Genomic DNA, 21,614 nt, shown 5'->3' with positions numbered 1-21,614 from the left:
CGTAAAGGGTGAACATCACGTTTAGAAAAACATGCAAGTCTTTTTGTACGTATCGAGTTGTAAAATTATAATTTGTTTTTTTTTCTTCTGTTTTTCAAATGAATTAATTGTCCGGTTAACAAGTTTAATATAAAACCTTCGCAGTCAATTTTCTCTGCATATAATTGGATTGAGGTTGTTGATGCATTTTATTCGCCAATCTTTATACAAAGTCATTTTGGATACAAACTTAGAAATGTTTTTGAGAAATTTTTTATTAAAAACTATTCTTTACTTTTAATTAAAAAAAAACTTTCAAAAACATTTTTAATTTACATCCAAAGAGACTCATAAAAAGTTAAAAATGTAAAAAAATTACACCAGTAGGTGGTGTTGCTCTCGTTTATAAGTTTCGTCTACAGCTTGGAAAGGATCATTCTTAGTTGCAAATTGACAGAATGAGCCATATCAACGGAAATCGTCGCACCATAATCAATAAAAAACAGGAAAAGTTAAAGGGCAAAAGACAAGAAAATGAAGTTATGTGACGAAACCCGAATCCTACTTACAAAAGACTACCATAAACTAGAGTCGTACAATCGTGCATTTCCTAGCTTCTCAAAGTTCAGTTACCTTTCTTTCATGGAACGATTCATGGATTTTCTCAATTCCCACGAGGGCCACGATGATGACAAGCAGCCTCTTAAGGGTGACTGTAGAAACAGTGAAGATGTGGAGAGGTGCTTTTGTCGCATTGAGATTGAGGACAAGCAATTGAAGCCACTTCGAAGCCTTCTCTTTTCACTATCACGAGGCTGATAATTAGGATCATGCCCCACAGCAGAAATCCTTAGTGCTTCGGGAAGAATGCAGTTGCAAATTGAACCTGCCACAAGGAATCAACATAATATGATATTAAGGGTAACGACGCTAATTTCAACGCCTGACGTAACTCTCAATCAGTCAAGTAACCTTTTTAATCGGTGTTTAGGATAAAACTCTAATGACCAACATCTCACAAAGTCAACTATGCCATTACAAGTTTACAACGTCCTTTCTTGTTCATACTATTAGCTATGCCATTAATTCTAAAACAATGCAAATGAGTAGCAACCACTAGTTAACTACCTAATAACCTCTAACCATTTAGCTTGGGCCAAAACTCAATGTACTTCTTACCAATTGTAAGGAAAAGGAAGGGGAAGAACTTAGAAATTCCAATCACAGCAGAAGTTGAAAACACACTGCAAAAGTTAACTACCATCTGAATGAAACAAGTAGAGCAGAAAATACCTAGCCTGGCCAGTCGATTTACCCATGTTGGAATTGATTTCCCCGTAAGCTTGTAACATATGTCTTTGCAGAAGTGGTTGCAGTTCTTAACAATTAAGTGATATGTGTCACCATTATAGCCTGCTGACTGGCGTTCCATGAACTCCCTAACCTGACTCGAATCCAAAGATGTGGTTCCTATGAATATTGACTTCCTGAATTTGAAGCCTGGACACTGTCGAGGTTCAACCTCAAAAACACCACTCGTTGGGTAGTCATGAGCTCCAAACGCGTATTCTACACCATGAACTGTAAAATACAGGTAAAATTGATTAGATAATATACATTCTAATTCAAAACTAAATAGCTACATTCAATGAGAAGCCAAGCAGAAACTTACTACTGCAGAATTAGGGAAGCACCCTTAAGTACAAATGAAGTCCTTAATTTATACCACTTGCAAATGAGGTCCTTAATTACCTCCTTTGGTTTTTAGATAAGTTCAGATTGCACAGAAAATTATAGGAACAAATATTGTGTATGGAAGTTACAAATTGGGGTTTCAGAGCATTTTCCAGTTTGCTCACTCAGTGTCCTCAAGTTACCAGTGTAAAGAATTTAAACAAGAAAATATACAAAACAATAAGATAATCTGCAGGCTGACACAGCTGGATTAGAGAAGGGTGAAGGGTGATTGGTAACCATATATTTCCTAATAAACATGTTATATATAACACAAATATATTGATTCCACATTATGCAATAAGAAATAACAAATAGATGAAAGAGCATAGTAATTTTACAAAATTAACTTTATTATTAATATTTGTCAAAAAGGATGCAGCATAAATTTTTAAAGGGATATTATTAGAGATATAAATGAAAAATAGGTAATGTATACCCCATGACATCTATTATGGGACGAAGAGAATAGTGATTTTGGAAATAACTTGAACATTCTTATGTTCGTAATGCAGATACCTTATAATGTAAACTTTTTGGCATCATACTATTTATTATTGAGTATCATGAAATTATTAGTAAGACTCGTTAAATAAAAAATGAGATCCACGTTATGAAGTTATTCAGACAGCACATAACCTAGCAAGGATTAAAATTTAGGTCTCCTCCATTGACCGATTGTCTTGTAATCTGGAAATGCAATTCATACTTAAATGAAAGGGTCATATATCCCTCCAAGACAAGGTCTAGTACTGATACATTTGAGAAAAACAGCAGATTACTACAAGTCATAACATGCCTGAATTAAGTGACAAAGCAAAATCAAAACTCAACATCAAAGCTTAAAAGTGCACCTTCTACACCAGAGTGATAGATACCAAGACCAGCCCAATAGACATAACCATTCATGGGTGTTAAGTCATACACATTCAGATAAACTGGTGTTTTCCCAGGTCCATAGCCAGCTGAATTGACTTTGCGAAATAAAGAAAAACGGGTTGCTGATTTTCCTTTCAAATGTAGAGGTACAATAGATTTCCATCCTTTCTTAGACTTCAATTTCATCTTTCCCTATAGGGAACACCAGCATAGTACCTGCATCCAGAAAACATTTAAGCACCAACATTCCTTCCTTTTCTGAAAACAATCAACCCATTTGCTCATTTTTTAATTTTGACAATTTAGTTTTATGACATAAATCTATCATTAGCGACTTCCTTCTTATGAGAGATGGCACAAGAAATCCAATTAAAGATACCTACAGATTTTGATGAATTCACAACTTCTAAGAGGGGGGAAACAAAAACCTTGCATATTGAAACAGACTCCATAGACTTGCAAAAATGCTGAACCAATTTAATGTTCAATTTAACTTCACCTATCAATCTTAATACTCAGCCAAGATAATCTCTCTCTCTCTCTTGTTACTTAACTGCAAAAGGGCTACAAGTCAAACTTAAATTCAAACTACTTGGTTGTCAAATTATGGAGAAAAGAAGACACCAACAAACTCATGTAAGATATGATACCATGAAATGACAAGTTAGCATTTCTAAGAGATAAAAATGAAATAAACTTCTTCATAAGTTAAAATTAACTTGAAAATAAGTTAATTTGTAGAAATTATCTCTTATTTACTCCTCCAAATCTTATTTTTAACTAATTGGTAAGTTAATTTTAGTTTATGAAAAAACTTATTTCAATTTCTCTTATTTTTTTCTCTAAGAAGTGCATCCACTTAAGCTTGTCAAAACAGGCCCTTAATCACTTTGCAACCCCTCAACACTCACACACACACACACAAGATCTTCAAAAACACTTCCCAGAATGAAAAGGCCCAAAAATACATGATGCAGAATTGGAAATGAGGAAACATAGCAGAATCAGTAGCAGATCAAAACAGCAAATACAGAATAAAAACTGCTAAAACCGAAAGAACAGAAATTGCAAGTGTTTTGGTTTCTGAAAGGGGCTAAGAGCAACCAAATGAAGCAGGGCATAAAGTAGAAGCAGAAGGGGGAGGCTCCAACTTGCAATTTAAGCACGTGGTGGAAATGAAAGAAGAGGATTTGGCCTCACAGCTTCAGATCTAGCACAAGGAAGAGTATAACACAACAATGGCATCAGAGAAGAAAAAAAAAGAAAGTTGTTTGGACTTTGGTGGCGGGGTAAAGAAAGGAATGGTCCCAAAATGCTAATGTAGCAGCACAACACTAGAACAGTGACCTCCAAAGCAAAAACCAAACATTTACAAATTCCTCAATTTTAGAGAGATAATAATAATAATAATAATAACAATAATATGAAGAACTTACAGCTACAGATTGAAAGCGTGCCGCCATTATAGGAAGAGAGAGAATCACAAAAACGATGAAGTGAAGACTCAATTGAGATTCTAATTCTAAACAAAAACAATGTTTAGTAGTGTTGTGTTAGCAACTCCAAACCATTGTCATGTACAAAAATGATATACATTCTCTTTGGTCACAATTTTCTTTTATTAGTTAAAGTTAATGTAATTTCACTCTAGTGTATTTTTTTTTCCTAATTATATATTACCGGTTCTTTTATCAGTGTTGTGTTAGTGAAATTTTTAAATTTTTATTAAAAATTCCAATACTTGGGAAAAAGTAAAGTAACGTAATTTTTACTGTCTTGTTCAGTTCTTAGATGCGAAAGCAGAAGAATTTTATGGTAAGCACTTCACCACGGCAAAGCTGCAAAACTCTTTTTTCTTTTTTTATGTATAGAAATATATTATTATTTTAATAAATGTTCGTGCCTACACGATTTATTACGTACGCCAGTAGTACTATCGTAGAATTTCACAATCAATGATGACACTTTCAAACATATTATTTCATACTTACTTTTACAACTAATTATAAATTATTTGTAATTTGAATTTTACAATTTAATATTAATTAGGATATTAAAATGGGAAATATCTTTAAATTTGAATATTAGTAATGTTAAGAGCATTACTCCGTTGCTTAGATTCCACGGGCATCGCGAGGCTGCTTCGTTTTTCTTTTCGTTACTTTCGGTTGGATTCTCGTGGTGTTGTTACAAAACTTAAAATGCACATTAAATCGTGCAATTCAATGCTAATTAAAGTTTATAATTCTACAAAAATTTTAAATTTATTGGTTAGTGTATGCATCCAACAGCTCACCGGTGACGAAATTCGTCGGTAGCATTAATGACAGCCAACTATAATATTCAACCCAAACTTAATAATCTTAGCCACAATCTACCCTTCATTAAGGGGTGCATAATACTACTAATAATAATGCAAATGGACCACTTCATAAGAATCACATCATTGGTAGCCATTACCACAGAAAGAGAAAGGATACTAGTAGATTATATTCTCAAACACTCTTTTTTAATATGTTCTTCATTGTTTAATTAAATTTATTAAAAATTATAAAATTATATATATTTCATGATCCCACTTAGCAAAGGTTTAATACATAATTTAGCCTTTAAATTTTTGAATTTTTTTTTATTAAGTCTCTAAAACTAAAAAAAAAAAATTAATTAGGTCCTTCATCTTTTTATATTTCTATATTAGTTTTTTATTGTAGTCAAGAATTCATTTACAATTCATGAAATTTCACAAAATATTTTCAATATCTCTGTAATTAGATAATCTTATTAGATCTAATATTATTTAGTGTTATCATCCATATATATCAATAATATTTTGTGAAATTTCAAGTATTGTAAACAAATGTTTAACTCCAAAACTAAATTTCAAAAAAAAAATAAAGGATCTAATTACAATTTCTTTTTAGTTTAGGACCTAATTTAAAAATCTTTAAAAGATTAGAAATGTATAAAGTCAATTTTAATTGCATGACTTTAAAAAATAAGATACCTTCAATTTTAATCACGTGTGTATATCAATGGTATTATACTCAAGATTGTGTATATTAATTTTTACTTGATTTAAACTTGTATAGATATCCAAAAATAAGTATTTACACATATTTTAAATATCATGTTATACACTTAAATAAAGAAATGTGATAAACTGCTAAATAAGTTTAGAATCATGTAAAACTTGATATACATGATCTTGAATATAATATCACATAATTTAACAGTAAAATAAGTTGATTTTGCATTATACAAGAAATTATTGAAGGTATATATGATATTAGAATCCATTGATATTAGTTGTAAGTTTACTAACTTACACTAAATTTTATACTTTCAATAACATTTTATACAATATAAATTTAATTAATCCTACCGTTGAATAATGTGATATTATATTTAAGTTTATATATATCAAATTTCATATGATTTATGATATTATATAAAGTTTATATATAAAATCAATTTGTTAAGTGTGATTATTCCAATTATATAATGCAATTTAATTTTATTTATAGTTGATTTCGAACTTAAATTTCTTTTAATATACTTCCATATTTATTAGGACCTGGTGTATAGATAAATAATAAGAAACTTCATGATTTGGATTTTTTTCAATAGTATTGAAGATAGTTGAATTAGATTCAAATTCAAATTTTGAGAATGGTATCCAAAAATGAGAATGGAAAAAGGATGAAGTTTGGTAGAACAGAATGAGAAGCATGGGTTAGGAAGGTGTGTGTGGAAGAGCACGTGGGGTGATTGGGGACATGACGTTGCTGAAAATGAAAAGTTAAGGAAGAACAGTAGTAGGGCCTGGTGATGCTGCAACCAACGACAATAGTTTCCAAAGAGTGATGGGGTACTATTAGTTTATAGCTTAATACTTTAACCCAAATTCACTCTGCAACCAGCTTTCAATTATTGTCCTTCACCTCCAGAAATTCTAATACGAAATAGAATGAAAAGTGGTAGATCAATGAAATATATTTTTAACTATTAGATTTAATAATAAAATAATTAATGGTTCAGATTTATTACTTGTAATTTGTTTATGGAAATTTTTGTATTTTGCATATTAGTTCCTTCCCTGTTTAAGGTTACTATTTTGGGTGCCGGCAGGTGGTGAGGACGAGGAAAACGACAGTAGCAAGTGCGACGGCGAGGCTGTCGGGGGCGAGTCAAGGGCGGGGAGGGCCGGATTTGGAGATGACGAGGTTTAGGATTTAGGAGAGACCCTGAGAGAGTTGAACGTTGCAGACGACGGGGAAGGGGAGGTAGCGGCAGAGGAGGGACATGAGGCCGATGGAGCCGAGGAGGAGGAGTTCGCGCCTCCGCTGCCACTAAGGATGGCAATGAAGCGAGCCGGGTACGGGTTTCATGATACTCGCCCTAGTCCTCGCGACTCAAACTCATCCTCGTACAAGTAACCGTACTTGCCAGGTATGTAATTTTTGTCCCCATCCCCATCCTCGTCGAGTATCGGGTATACCCGTACCCGTACCCGTAAAAAATTATTATATTTTTTTTACAAAAAAAATACATAATATTTTTAAATTATTTTTTCATTATATTATAATTATAATTAAATTTTTTTTCTATCTTATATTTTAATCAAGAAATTTCTTAATAATTAAATAACTATAAATGTTTCACATTATAATAAATAATTACACGTAATAAAATATTAAATTTTTTAACATAATTCAATCGGGGACGGGTATGGGTACGGGTACGGGTACAGGGCGGGTATTCCCTGTCAAAGTCAAGACAGGTTCGAGTATTACCCACGAGTACAGGTTTATTTGCCATCCCTAGTTGCCACCGCGCGAACAAAGTCACGCCTTCGTTGCTACCACTGTGTTGCCACCACCGTGAAAGGAGACAACACCTCCGCTGCCACCGTACCTCCGCCGCCACCGTGCCTCCGCCACCACCGTGCCTCCACAATGCCTCCGCATATAATATAAAGACTATTTTGTAATTTTAAATAAGTTGGAAAACCTGCTATTGCAGGTTATTTTACTACCTCATAGATGAGGCATTGGTTGAACTGCTTCATGTTATAACAGTTCCTTCACCTCTTCCTTCTAATTCTCTCTTTTTTAAGGCTTTACTCATCTTCATCAAACACCAAATCTTCAATTTGGAATATCATGTGTAAAATCCACACCATGACCCTCTCTCGTAAGGATGAAATAAATAGAGCCAAAAGAAATAAAGGAAAAAAAAATAGAAAGAAAAAAAAAAGAAATTGAATGAAATTATAAAAATAAATAAATTTCATTTTTTGTCTCTCAGGAATAATTCATTATAATGGGTGTTGTCACATTTTTTAATTGATAGTTTTCAAAGTATAATAGATTAAAATTGTCCAAATCGATTGTTTAGTAATTTTAAAGTTGCAAATTATGGAGCATGAAGTTGTGGTTCTATATATGCTAATTGATTATTTCAAATTCAAAGGTTCAATCGATTGATTAGGAATTTCAATCGATTAAATTTGTAAATTATGAAATATGAATATGCGGTTCTATCCAATCGATTAAAGTTGCAACTCATTGAGCAAGAATACACAATCCTTTGCTCTTATTGTCGTAGGAGTATTGGGGTAATTTTTTTCCATAGTGAAGCAATTTTGTTGCATTTTCTACCTTACCCGGCGGAAAAAAAAAAAAACTACCTTTATTATTCTTTCCAAACAATGAATAAATTCACCTCAATTTCTGTCACCCCCTCTCCTTTAGCAAATCAATCGCACCAAACAAAACGTTAGTGTTAATATTCATGTGGATCACATTAGTCGAACTCGAAACAAAACACATTTTTTACTCACTTGTAAAAGTGTTACACATGTAAGATCCAAGTCTATTTTCAATACACATTATATGCTCAATAAAATTAGATTTCATACATGTATAAATATTAAACGATCTTTTTTAATAAATTTAAAAATAATTCTAATATCATATTAAAATATAAATTATGAACTTAATTATACAAAATTTTCTTCATCTTACAAATAAATTTTATAAGATTAAATTTTATGATTATTAATTGTATAATGTGGTTTTTTTTTCTCTTTTATTGAGGAATAAAATGTATTCACTCGAGAAATTTCATTTTCATATTATATATTTCATAATTTTGTTGCTTAGTGATAAGACATAATACTTTATATTTAAATTTTATTATTGTCATTATAGTATTTTTTTTACCAATAGAAAAGTATTTCATATAACTCCCTATCCAATGGACACGAGTTTCTTTAGAAAAACCAGTTTCTTTAGCAAAAACTTATTTGATCAAACATTCTCCGTAACTTTTCAAATATTTTTATTATATTACATCCAAATAAGTATTAGTTTCATTATAAGAATTCCTTTCATAAAATTATTTTAGTTATATGATGTTCTTATAATAGTATTATAATAATTAAATTACATAGTTATATGTACAGTAATTAAATAATATAATATATTATAATTGAAGAGAGGAAAGTGTCAGATAACAAATAAAATTATAGTTAAAACTATCATCAAATTAAAGTGAGAATCAAAATAGTTAAAGTATTTTTTAATCCTATAGTTTTACTTAATTTATCTTTTAGTTTTTATATTTATTTTCTTCAATCATTTTTAGTGTTTATAATTTAAAATAGGATTTTTTAATCCTTATACTTGCAATTGTGTAATTCTTTTAATCATTTTCGTTATCATTTTAATGTTATTTATTTTGTATTGATATGGTAGAGGTCTTTAATTTTTTGTTGTCACAAAATTGAAGACATATCTACCATGTTAATACAAAGGAAATAACATTACAAAAAAAGGATTGAAAATGATATAGGGACTAAATATGTCTATTGTAACGTAGTGAGTTGGTTCAAGGCTTAGTGAATGTTAGAGGAAAGAGTATTTAAGGCTTTCTCTGATAATAGAGCCTCATAAGCTCATTCTCAAAGAAACCTAGAGAGAGGTTTTAGAGAGAAAGACTCTGGTCCGTGAGCTCCTTTCTCTCCCAAACTTCTCTATTTGATTCTTCTTTTCCCCTAGATCACTAATTCCTTCTATCTTTTCTTGAAATTCAGGCGAAGAAGCTTGTTCTGGAGGATTGAAGTTCGTGGGTTGAACTCCGGCAGAAATCTTCTTCTTCTTCCTATTCTTGGCCATTTTGAGCCAATCTTCAGGTGAGGGAAGTTAGATTATAGATTGATTTGGTTTCATGTGAGTTTAGGAACTCAAATTGATGTATGAATTATGAGAATTCATGGTTTGATTGAAGAACTTCTCATTTTCGGGGTTTCGGGGAAAATTGGGAATTTGGTGATTTTAATGCATTGAGTGGTTGCATGTTGAATCTGAGGTTGTTTTTTAGTTGTATGAGGTTTATGCATTTCGTTTCATGGATTGCATGTGGTTAAAGTTGCTAATTTCCAGGTTTTGAAGGAATTTTTGAAGTTTGTGGAAGTTGTTGTTTGCATTTGCGCCGGGCGCAGTTTATGGCATCGGGCATGCATTCATCAGGGTCCACCATTGTCCATTCACGCCGATTACAAGTGACCAATTCGAGTAAAGTAGGAAGTTGAGAACTTAGTTCCTAACTGAGTATTGGAGGGTTGTAGTATTTGGAGGATAGTTAGTAAGCTAATTTCATAAGGGGCTTAGTTGAGCTAGCTAATTTCGTGGTAAGCCTAAACCCAGCCGTTCTATCCTGAAATAATACTATACTTCCTTTTTTAAGTGACAAAGTCTGAGAAATCATTATCATGTTGTGGATTGATATCTAAATTTTTTGTTTACCTAGCAAGCCCAAAAAAGTTTTGTGTTGTCAGTTCGGTAGGACTTAGCCACTTAGACTCTTCACCTATGTTGTAGGAAATCTCTGAGTTTTAATGCGTGACGACGCATAAGTTATTGATGAGTTGAATTGGTGTTGTGTATATGTTGTTGTGTTGTGAAGCTGTGATTGAGTTGTGTGTTGTCATGTGTTGTATATTGACTCTGTTGAGAATGATGATAGTGTTGTTATGTTGAAAGTTGCTTATTTAAATATATTTTGATTCTTTTCACTAGCTTACCCTTGCATGTTTCCATGTGGTTTGGACTGCTATGATTATACGTTGTATGGGAGCAGAGTAGGGATAAACTGGTGTTAGCTGATGGAGGTCTTTTGGTGATGACAACTGGAGAGTTATATTTTGATGACTACCCTTAGTGGTAGAGGTTATTTTGTAGACTGTGTATATAGTTTATGGCCTGTTGAGCCACTACTGTTAAACGGTTGATAGTACTATCTTGTGTGTGTGTGTATATATATATATATTAGTTGTTTTAGTGGTTGTTCTGTAGGGTAACGGCCAAGGCGGGTCGTTACATCTATTTTAAGTTATAGTGTCTAAAAATGATTGAAAAAGATAAGTATAAAAATTAAAATATTTATTTTAAAATATAAGGACTAAAATATAAAGTAAGTAAAATTATAGGAAGTAAAAATTATTTTAACCTTTTAAGGTTATAAAATGGAGATAGAACTTTGTTTTAGTATGCATTGTCTTATATTCAAATATTGTTGTCATAATTGTAATATTTATTGTTGATAAGAAGCTAGAAATAATATACTAAAATTTTGTTTTAGTGACATTGTCTTATTATAAAGTGACAAAGATGAGAGCAAAAGAGAAAGAGGAGGGGAAGAGTGGGGAGAAAGAGAGAAGATAGAAAGTCCATAAAGAATATTGAGGAAGGAGGAAGAAAAAAAAAATAAAAATAAAAACAGTCACAAAACCTTAAAGATTTGATAAGATTGTTGGATTAGTGTATTATTATCATTCTTATTTATAAGACTTAAATACTAAATTCACAAAGATTAAAGAAGGTAATTAATCTTGTGGATTAATACTTATCTCTCTCTTAACCAATTAAAATATATTTTTTATACTACTTCTGTCATAATTAATACTATTTGTTCTCTTAATTAATTAGAATGTATGCATTTTAAAAACTCTAATGTATTTTATCAAATTACAAGAACATATTTTAATTAGAGATATTTTAATCTAAAAATAATTAATACATCAAATATGAATTAAATTTTATATAAAGAAATAAATAATTATTTTAAGTTAGATATTATAAATAAGAATACATATATTAAAATTTGCATGTTTTTTAATACAATAAATCGTATATTTTAAATAAAAAAGTTTCAATTAAGTATAACTAGATTTTGACATACTTTTTTAAAAAAAAATTCAGTTGTATTAATTGAATATTACATAACTTTTTATTGTAAAAATAATTATTGATTAAATATGAAAAGAAAAAAAAACTTTTAAAACCTTTATTCAATACTCTTCTTAATCTATTTTTTATAAGAAATAAATGTTATACTATTATTTGTTTCTTCCGAAAAAATCGTATTATATATAACTTATTATCTTCTTTTACAAGTATTCCAAATTTTATAATGATTTTCTATGTTCCCTTGCGTTGGTAATAGAGTTCCGTCATGGAGTGAATGAACGAAACGAAATAGAAACCAAAATGAAGTAAATGTGAAGAAGTGAACAAATTTGTCAATAATTCACTACTTTACATTATTGCTTGACAGTGAATCTCCAACCTTGATTTCAATTTTCAGAGATTGGATTCCATTCATCCAAAAAGACAGTTGCAGCATAATTCTTAACCTAAATTCTGCAACTTATTCAAAAGTCAAAAGACAAAAACTGAATATCACCTTTCAAACCAAATTAGAAGACAATCAAATTAAATGACTAACGTGTCTTAAAAAAAGAAAATTATACAACATTATTTTTTATCTATTTTTATCCATCATTTCATTTATTATTGAGAGGTATTATTAAAGATAAAAAAAAATAGACATAGAAATGATAATATACAAGTTGTTATACAATTTTTAATTATATGTGTAGTATTACTCTATTTTCTTAAGAATTTTCTTATTATTTGAAAAAGTAAAAAATGTAAATATATTTAATATGTTGGAAACTTAAAAACATTTGATATTTGTATCTAAAAACTTAATGGTTTAATTTCAGTTAAAAAAAACTAAATGGTTTAATTAATCTTTTGGCATGTATGCATGCATTAACTTTTTTTTTCTTACTTAAATTAAAAAAAAAAAAAAAACATACATTTTTTTTTCAATATCACATATTTTGTTGAAGGCAATCTTTTACTGCTTAAGCTAAAAACACTCCCGACAGTTGAATCACCTGAAAAAAAAATACATTTTAATTCTTGTGCAAAGAATTTTTTATGTTTATATTTTGTAAGTTTTGCATAGTTAGAAAACTAGCTAATATCAAATACTAAAATATAATGAAAAGAGTTGGTATAAAAACTAAAACATATAACTTTTTAGTATAAAATGAAAATTCGGTAGAAATATAAGGTTTAAAATATTAATTAAACCTAAATAGATTATTAGAAAGTTTTAGAAATATTCAGTAAAAAGATAAACTCAACCTGCAATCACATAAGACCATTTCAAAAAAATTTATACAAGAGTTCAAGTCGGGATTAATTTGTGTAGAAAAGTACTTATATTTTATATCATGTTGCAATTTTTTAAAATGAAATTTCTTTAAAAATAACTGAAATAAACATTAAAAATAGATATATTTAATATCTTAAAACATTAAAAAAAATTAATAACATTGGAATTAACAGGATAATGTTATTGGAATATTTGAGATTCTTATAAATCTGGAATATTTGTTATAAGAAAAAATTATACAAGATAATTGAGAATCTCTTTCTTTTTTAAGCTAAAATCAATTTATACAGTTAACTTTTATAGAAATTCTTTCATTTATCTTCAAAAACTGAAGTACATAAAAACTCTAATTTTAATTATATAACAATATAACCATGTTTTGTACAACAATTACAAAGTCAAATTTTTAAACAATTTGGGCAAAAGTTTTATTTTTGACTTCAATATCTTTCTTTATAACTTATCTCAATTTTAAATTTGGTCCCTGTGTTGTATAAGTTTGAGGTTTAGTTCTTATTAATTCTATTCCATTTAGTCAGCAGCAACAATATGCTACCGCACATATTATTTAAGAGATAACCATCAAACCTAGTGTCTCATAAATTATAGGGATCAAAGCTTAAAGTAGATAAGGCTATAGGAATCAATAACTAAATAGAATAAAACTAAAGAGACCAAATCCTAAAAGAATGAAACTACTATATATATATATATATATATTAAAAAGTGAATAATAAACAAAATCAAAATTGAAGCAAACTAAAGAAAAATGTATATAACTTTTTGTCTAATAATGTTTATCAATTACTTCAACAAATATGTTCATCAAACATTTATAATTCCATAAATTAGCTTAACAACTTTATCCTATTGACTATTTTATTTTTTTCAATTTCGACTAGTTTTTCTGCTTTTAACTAGCTTATCAAACAAACTCCCTATCTAGAAAAGCTATTCTTTATGTTCAAACGATATCCTCTCGGTGTTCCCTCAAATATTATACTGTTTATTGAATTGCTTTCCTCACCATCCCCAAATATGACACTAACACAGAAAGAACCAAAAAAAAATTGGCCTAGATGACAGGTTGTATTATTCTCACACAACTTCAGGGGCACTGTTTGTACCCTTAGATGCGTTGACTCACCTAAACTTCAATTGAACCATTCAGATTTCTGCCTACCTCCAAAACTCATTTTTCCCATATGGCTGTCATGTGATCCACCATTCATGTTAGGCACGAAGAATAAATATAAAAAATAAAACCCTGCATGTGAAGTGGGGAAAATAATGACGAAAAAGAGCAAATACACTAGAAATGACAAAGTTCCAAGAGACTTGAGACTACGTGGCAAAAGAAAAGCGCCAAACCAGACCAATAAAATTTGATGAAAAAACAGCAACAAGCATCAAAACACCAGCAATTATTCAATATCCAGCCTATCATCCCTATTATTCAATTTTCAACTAGTTGCACATTTTCCAGGTCAATTCTGAAAAAGGATCCCCACAAAAATCTCTGAGCAACCAAGGCCTTCATGCTATTTTTCATATCCCAAAACTGTAATACAAACAGTTAATTTCTCTACATTAGAAAGACAACAACAAAACAGCCAAGTTCATTGAAGAGACATAGAATTTTTCAACTCATTATAAAGATGAAATATATACAAAGTTAAGAGCATGGAGTACAGTACAAAAAACCTGTTTAATCATCAAACACAACAAATTGTAAAACACAACAGAAAACTGATCCTGGGAAGTGAACTGAAAGGGTGGCCGCTGTTATCTGTATCACATCAACTGGAGCATACAAATCCTTTCCATGTTAGAAACATATTTTTTATAATTTTCCTATCAATCAGAACCGTCTTTGAAATGATCCAGCGCATCCTGTTTCCCATTGGCATAGAATTCAACTATTGCCTTCATCCTTGCAAACTTATCAGGATGGTAATTAACATGTACAATCACTGGCTTCAGCTTCTTAAGTTTAGCATCTTTTCTAACAGTCTTAAAGAGAACCTTGCTGTTCATGAAAAGGTACATATCCATCGTCCTTTTTGCAGCATGAACTCCATCATAATCGGGATGTGAAGGGAAAAAGAGCTCCTCATTAAAAACTGCCTGATCCCACGATTTTGGATCAGAGAGCCGCTTTGCAACGCGATCCAAGAGCTCAATTGAAGGAATAGTAGGCCTTATGTAGAAGAAACCAGAGTTATAAACCCATATTCTCATGGTATGAGCATACCGAGCCCAACCCATTGAGGGTTCATCAAAGACATCATTATATCCGTAAGCTGTCATATTATTATGACCATCAGACATAGACTCCACATCTGAATCCCTGTAAAGATAATCAAAGGGGTTCTGCAAGTACACAATATCAACATCCGAGAGAAGAACGCTGTAACCCAGTTGCAGAAATTCTCTCAAAATACGAAATTTCAACCCGGAAACAGCATGGTTACCACCACTTTCCCCGACTGCATCAACACCTTGATCAGGATCTCTTCTATATACAGGAACATCATTGGATTTGCAGAACTCTTCAATGCTATCATCTAAGGCAACAACCAGATAATTAGGTATGCCAACCCTCTTGATGTTGGTGAACCACAGCTGCAACATCTCCTTCACATTAGAGTTGGCAAGAGCAACAACAAGTTCTTTATAAATAGCAACTTCCCCCAAGATCTTGGCCAATCTGGGGTTCACAGATTCATCAGGAATGACAGGTGGATTGGTTCTCAGGGCCTTGACAGTGCCAAAAGGCCCAGCCTTGTGGTTCTCACCGAGCACAACAAACTGTTCCTGTGCATGACCCTTTCCTTGCTCAGCCAAACGCAGCCTCTCCATAAGCGACTTTACCTCCTTCTTCAACTCGGAATTCTTCTCTTTCGCTGATAGAATATCTACTTTAAGCGCATTAACTTGTTCTGGCGATTCACATGCAGATGAAACCATCTAACAATCAAGAGTAACAATCAATGCAACCAATTATTCTATATCGCCTTGCATGCTTTTTGTACTATAATCATTCTACATATTAAACGTTTCTTTATATGTAATTATGTATTCTAGAGATATTAAATGCATCTATAATGTCAGTCTGTTCGGATAAATTTCTTTTAGAGGAGAAAAAAATAAAAAGGAAAATCGAAAAAAGCTTTTCCATAAGCTAAAACTAGCTTATTCACAAATTAAAAATAAAAATAAAAATTAGAGAAGCTGATAGAAAAGAACTTGTACTAGAGAGCTGTTACAAATTATTGTTCTACGCTAGAAGTGTTTATGGAAAAATAAGTATTGGTGAATTTATGTTTTTGTTTATGAGTAGGAATTAGATAGAAATAGAATAGCTGCAACAAAGTTGGAATCTAGGAAGTTATGCATACGATCCTAGAGTTGTACTCGTAAATTTATCTAATAGTGGAGCACATAAGATTAGTCCTAGAGTGAGTTGAGGAAAGGAATAAAGAGAAAGGTAAAGATTTTGACCTTAGAATTAGGGTTGCGAATGTGAGGAGGAGTGGGAGCGGAGGTGAAGAACCCATTGGGAGAGAAGAAGGCAAAGACGCAGCCGATGAGAACGCCGAGGACGACGGCGCCGACGATTCGAGATCCAACGGCTGATTGGCCCTTCTCTCTCGTCAGAAGTGCGTCTCTACGACCTGCCATGCTCCCTAGTACCACTAGATTCAGATTTCAACTCACACTCTCAATCTCAATTCTCAACTACTTCCCCATTGCTACAATCTAATTCTAATGGCATCAGATCCAACAAAAACAATTCCAACGGTTCTGTTGTTAACTAACGTATATATAACTAGGTATAATTCTCATGCATTGTCCATCAAAATATAAGAATCATTATTAATATTTTTTAAAAGTTATTAAACTTAATATAATAGTCACTATAATTAGATCACAATGAATATCCTTTTTTTTTACTCATTCTAATTGTTTTTAATATATGTAGCACAAATATCAAATTAAGAATATACTTGAAAAAAAATATATTTATTCATATAATTATTAGTGTGATATACGTTTCCAAGACTTCTTACATTAGAATTTTTTTTTTCCAAGTCCCTATATTTATATACTTATTTTCTTTTCTTTATCTTCCTACCAATATATCATGTGAGAGTTAATATCAATAAGTGATATAATTTTTTTAAAATATGGGATCGTCTTGAAAATAGATAAAGTAATAAAAGAGAATTTTATTCTAATTACGACCCATTAAAAGGATCAAAATTATCAACAACAACAAAAAAAAAAAGCAATGTGATTAACTGTGACCTGCTGGTAGAATTAATATTATAAAGTTCTTATCCAAGAATAAAGGAAAATGTTTTTACAATGAATAACTCACAATTTAATTAGTATTCAAATTTGTTTTAAATACTTACAAGAGGTTCTTATTTATAAACTAAGAAATGCAATCTCTTAGTTACAAGTATAACTTCCCACTGTGCCTCCACCGGAAAATAAAGTTCCACTAACATTTATTTTTCATTAGAAAACCTAAAAACACTCAAAACTAACCTAGCCAACATAAAAAGCTAGCTGAACTTATTTAATAAAAATAAAATGTGAAAATTATATTAAAAATAAGAAAATGCTAACTTTTAAGTTTAAAAACTAAGTAAACCACCTAAATAAAGTTCAACTCACTATAACATCTTTAGTATTTGATGTTGGGCTTGAAGTAAATGTTAGTCACTAAGAAGGGGGTTGAACTGTAGATTTCTTAAAATTTAATTCTTTGGGAAATTCTAATACTCAATAGTTGGTGCTTTTGAGGTTTTTAAAAAACTTAGTTAGCTTTCGAATGATTTCTTATAAAATAGTCCTTTAGAAACTTATGTTTTTGATGGTATAAAAAAAATTTCTTTGCAAATTCCTTTAACAAATTATATCCACAACAGATAAATATGTACCAAGGCTATAAGCAATGATAAGCAATTCAAGTAAGTAAGGGATATAAGATAAGAGATATTGCAAACATAGATTTATCCTAGTTCATCCAACCTAGGGTTACGACCAATCCTCATACACATTGTGAGATTTTTCCACTATGATCAATAGCAACTACTCTGATTACAATCACTAGCCACTTGTTGGATTTTCCCTATACAAACCAGCCACCTACCAATTGTATAGTACCCTTAGCTATCTGCTAAGTTCTTCCCTCAACAACTTGTTGAGAACCTTACCCTAGTCTCCTGCTAAGAGTATCCTCAACTAATTAGTTGAAAACTCTTCTCCACCTTCTTGACCCTCTGAACACTAGATTGGTAGGAAAGGCTAATACAGATTCAAGTTTTGAATCCTAGCAACTACTAAGATTTCAGTACACTCTCTTTGGTTAGGAGCTTTCACTAAGGAAGTATTCTCACTTCTTTTCCTAATACATGTATGTTTACAAATGTAGAAGATGAGATTTCTAAAAAAAATAGAGTATGAAGCAAGTATTACAACTATAAAAACTTGTACTTTGATGACTTTCTTTTATCTTGTTTGCTTCAAACAATTACATTGGTCTTCCTTTTATAGGTTCAAAAATAGATCTGTTGGAGTTAGCTTAAATTTTAAGCAATGCTAACATCATTTTGTATTTTTTTATTCTAGTGTTGTCAACATATTCTCCAAAAGAAGTTTGCTTTTGAAGCTTTCTTTTGAGTGTATTTTTTATTAGCCTTCTAAATAGGGTCTTTAGTACCAATCTTCTGAGAAGTTGTGTTTGAATTGAGACTTACTGCTTAGGAGGCTTTTCCAAAACGACTAACTTTTAAGGTATCTTCCCTAAGAAAAGATTTCCAACTTGAATCTCCTTGAAACATCAAACTTGTTCACACATAGAATAGTTATGACCAAGGTGCTTCATATCAACTTCAAAGCATGGCTCTACTTCTAAGTGTTCTTATGAGTTGAACTACTTATAATATTTTTTAGAACATAACAAATTAAAACTGAAACACTTAAGCAAAATTGTTAATACTCTTTATGAACACTCTTTTATGATAAAACATGGAACTAAGGATTTGTCATTATTAAAACATCCATTTATGACAAGATTCAACAGGACTCATTGGGCCTTCAAATTCTTATTTTAACTCTTTTAGATCTTCTTTTAGTCATTAAGTCTTCCACCAATTGAAAATGATATTTGAAAATATCGGGCCTTGATAGATTCCTATCAACAAGGATTTGCAAACAAAAGTGGGACCTAATGTCATTGCAACAATTAGTGACTTGCTTAAGGTGCTTTCCAGAAATGAAATTGAAAAATATGAGCCAACCTTGGAAGGAAGAAGCAAACCTAGGATTTGTAGGGAGATAGGGCATTAGGGTTAGGGACAAATTAAGAAAAAGAGAAAAAATGAAAAAGAAAAGAAAAGAAAAAAACTCAATAATTTATTTTGAACTTAATATGTTTAACAGGAAAAATTGATCACCCATGATGGAAGATATCATTTAGTATCCTACCATAGCACTTGTCCATTTATATAAACTAAATTAATTAAGTGTAATAACCCAACAAATTAGTACACTTACTATAACACAATGACTAAATAACAAAAATATAAGGAATCTACTAACTTGAGATTATCATGAAAGCAATACATGGATATTTATGCAATATTATATATGTGTAGGAGTAAATAACTTAAAATATAAAGCTCCTTAGTGGATTACAACTCAATCATGTGCATATATAAATACAAATATCATAACTACAAAACATAAAATTCTAAGTTGTCGGTCAAGCAACAACTAGCTATATCATAATAGTCTTTACCAAAACCAAGTCATCACCAACATGACACAACTTCTCGCTTGTCCTCTAACCTAAACCTATCTGTTCCCATAATAATATGATCATCATAGTCCAACAACATGAAAAAAAAAGGATAAGTTTCTATGCAAAGAAAACAACATATAATATAGAAGTCAATTACTAACTATATAAACAACTTTATGACAATCAACACAACATCATCTTCATACTCAACTTAACAAACCCAAAACAACACAAGTAATCGTTCACTCAATTAACTTCTTTACCACTCAACACTTTAACCTAACAACTTGATAACATGTTATACAACTCATCAACATATCAACACAACAACTTAGCAACACAACATTTTATCAACACAATATCTTCACAGCACTACAACTTAACAACACAATAACACATTATACAACTTATCAACATATAGCATAAAAATTTAACAATGCAAAAACTTTACAACACTTATTAACACATCTTTATGCATCGTCACACATTTCAACTAAAAAATCTCTTACAATATAGGTGAGTAGTTTAAGTAGTTTAACCTTACCAAACCAAACTCTCCTATTGACTTTCCCAACTCAGCTACCATTATTGGAATCATCCAGTAAGGAACTATTAATATTGGTCCCACTCTTGGAACCAAGTCAAAAGAAAACTCCACTTTCAACTCATTTCTCTCTTTCCAAGGAAAAGAAGATTGCAAGATACTAAACCTCCTCTTTTGCCAGATCATCAACTTGACTAGTTGTAACCATCTTCACACACTCAAAAACAAGAAACGCATTAGTCTCCTTAATATACTCAATCTATGAGATTGCAATTTGGAAACCAACCAATCCACCTTTAAAATCTCATCTGGATCAAGCAACAACAATCATATCACATTGACTTGTAGTTGTGCCCATACACAATCACAAAACAACTCAAATATACTAAGAACATCACCACAATACAATTAGACATGGAAAACCACTAAATTCACAGGCATCACATCAACAGATAAGCTAAAGTGTAGTACACAACCGTTAGACTACAAAAAAGAAAACCCCAAAATAAAATCTAATTCTTTTTAACATTGGTGTGTGTGTGTGTATATATATATAAGCGACTATTCTGCTAAAAAATGAAATAGTCTAAATATTCATGGAAATTATTGCTCCCATTGGACCATTTGTATCTATATGCACTAGGATCTCGATTCACGGATCTCTCCGTCTGAGAAATCCAAAATAAGAGGATCGAACCATTTCTTATAACTCATTTTCAAATTTGATACATGTTGCTTGATCATGTATTTTATTATAGTTCTATGATTTAGAACATCATTTCCTATTTGATACCTTTGAATTCCATATTCAAAGTTGTAGTTGAATCGATTCTTTTTAATGAATCGATTCAATACACTTCTTATGTAACCGTGGGTGCTATATTGGATTTTAATTAGATTTCAGATCAATCTATATTGATTAACTACCTCCATTATGTTGTTGCTAGCAAATATCACTATTTTAGGTTTTGATCTTTCAAATTATTCCTACAAGAGGTTTGGACCCATTTTTTTATGATCCTTCAATAAAAAGATTCATTCTCTTCATAAAAAAAGGAGGTAGAACCAATAAAGAGTGATTTTTTGTCCCTGGGGTTGAATAACTCATTCAAGAAATGTTTTTGATCCAAT

General features: G+C 30.9%; 2 protein-coding genes across 8 annotated transcripts; both read right to left on the bottom strand.

Annotated features, from left to right (window-relative positions):
- Positions 1-346: 346 nt before the first annotated feature.
- On the bottom strand, positions 347-4,184 carry LOC109816270 (PPPDE putative thiol peptidase family protein). Of its 7 annotated transcripts, none has more exons than XM_083063038.1 (5): positions 4,029-4,170; positions 3,697-3,802; positions 2,568-2,808; positions 1,273-1,560; positions 347-865 (listed from the first exon to the last, which is right to left on the bottom strand). In XM_083063038.1, exons 3-5 carry the CDS (start codon positions 2,776-2,778, stop codon positions 609-611), a joined length of 756 nt encoding a protein of 251 aa, XP_082919164.1. In that variant the 5' UTR covers positions 2,779-2,808; positions 3,697-3,802; positions 4,029-4,170; the 3' UTR covers positions 347-608. The 7 variants fall into 7 exon arrangements, with proteins under 7 accessions (XP_082919164.1, XP_082919162.1, XP_082919166.1 ...); XM_083063036.1 differs by having other exon boundaries at positions 3,744-3,802; XM_083063040.1 differs by having other exon boundaries at positions 3,748-3,802.
- A 10,556-nt stretch (positions 4,185-14,740) lies between these two features.
- Positions 14,741-16,942, bottom strand: LOC109795422 (arabinosyltransferase RRA3). The gene is made up of 2 exons (XM_020354927.3): positions 16,627-16,942; positions 14,741-16,092 (listed from the first exon to the last, which is right to left on the bottom strand). The coding sequence occupies exons 1-2, from the start codon at positions 16,804-16,806 to the stop codon at positions 14,980-14,982; spliced, it is 1,293 nt and encodes a 430-aa protein (XP_020210516.1). The 5' UTR covers positions 16,807-16,942; the 3' UTR covers positions 14,741-14,979.
- Positions 16,943-21,614: the final 4,672 nt, after the last annotated feature.

The sequence above is a fragment of the Cajanus cajan genome, chromosome 9 (assembly GCF_000230855.2).
Source record: "Cajanus cajan strain Asha chromosome 9, NIPB_CcT2T_4, whole genome shotgun sequence".
Taxonomy (NCBI): domain Eukaryota; kingdom Viridiplantae; phylum Streptophyta; class Magnoliopsida; order Fabales; family Fabaceae; genus Cajanus; species Cajanus cajan.
Note: the sequence above shows the minus strand (reverse complement) of the source record. Positions and strands in the feature narration are given on the sequence as shown.

Excerpts from the sequence above, each read along its gene's own strand:
- LOC109816270 (XM_083063037.1), bottom strand. The coding sequence starts at position 2,778 with ATGAAATTGAAGTCTAAGAAAGGATGGAAATCTATTGTACCTCTACAT. Across the intron at positions 1,561-2,567 it reads CTATCACTCTGGTGTAGAAG|TTCATGGTGTAGAATACGCG; the intron begins GTGCACTTTTAA and ends TGTATTTTACAG. Across the intron at positions 866-1,272 it reads AAATCGACTGGCCAGGCTAG|GTTCAATTTGCAACTGCATT; the intron begins GTATTTTCTGCT and ends TCCTTGTGGCAG.
- LOC109795422 (XM_020354927.3), bottom strand. The coding sequence starts at position 16,806 with ATGGCAGGTCGTAGAGACGCACTTCTGACGAGAGAGAAGGGCCAATCA. Across the intron at positions 16,093-16,626 it reads TTCGCAACCCTAATTCTAAG|ATGGTTTCATCTGCATGTGA; the intron begins GTCAAAATCTTT and ends CTTGATTGTTAG.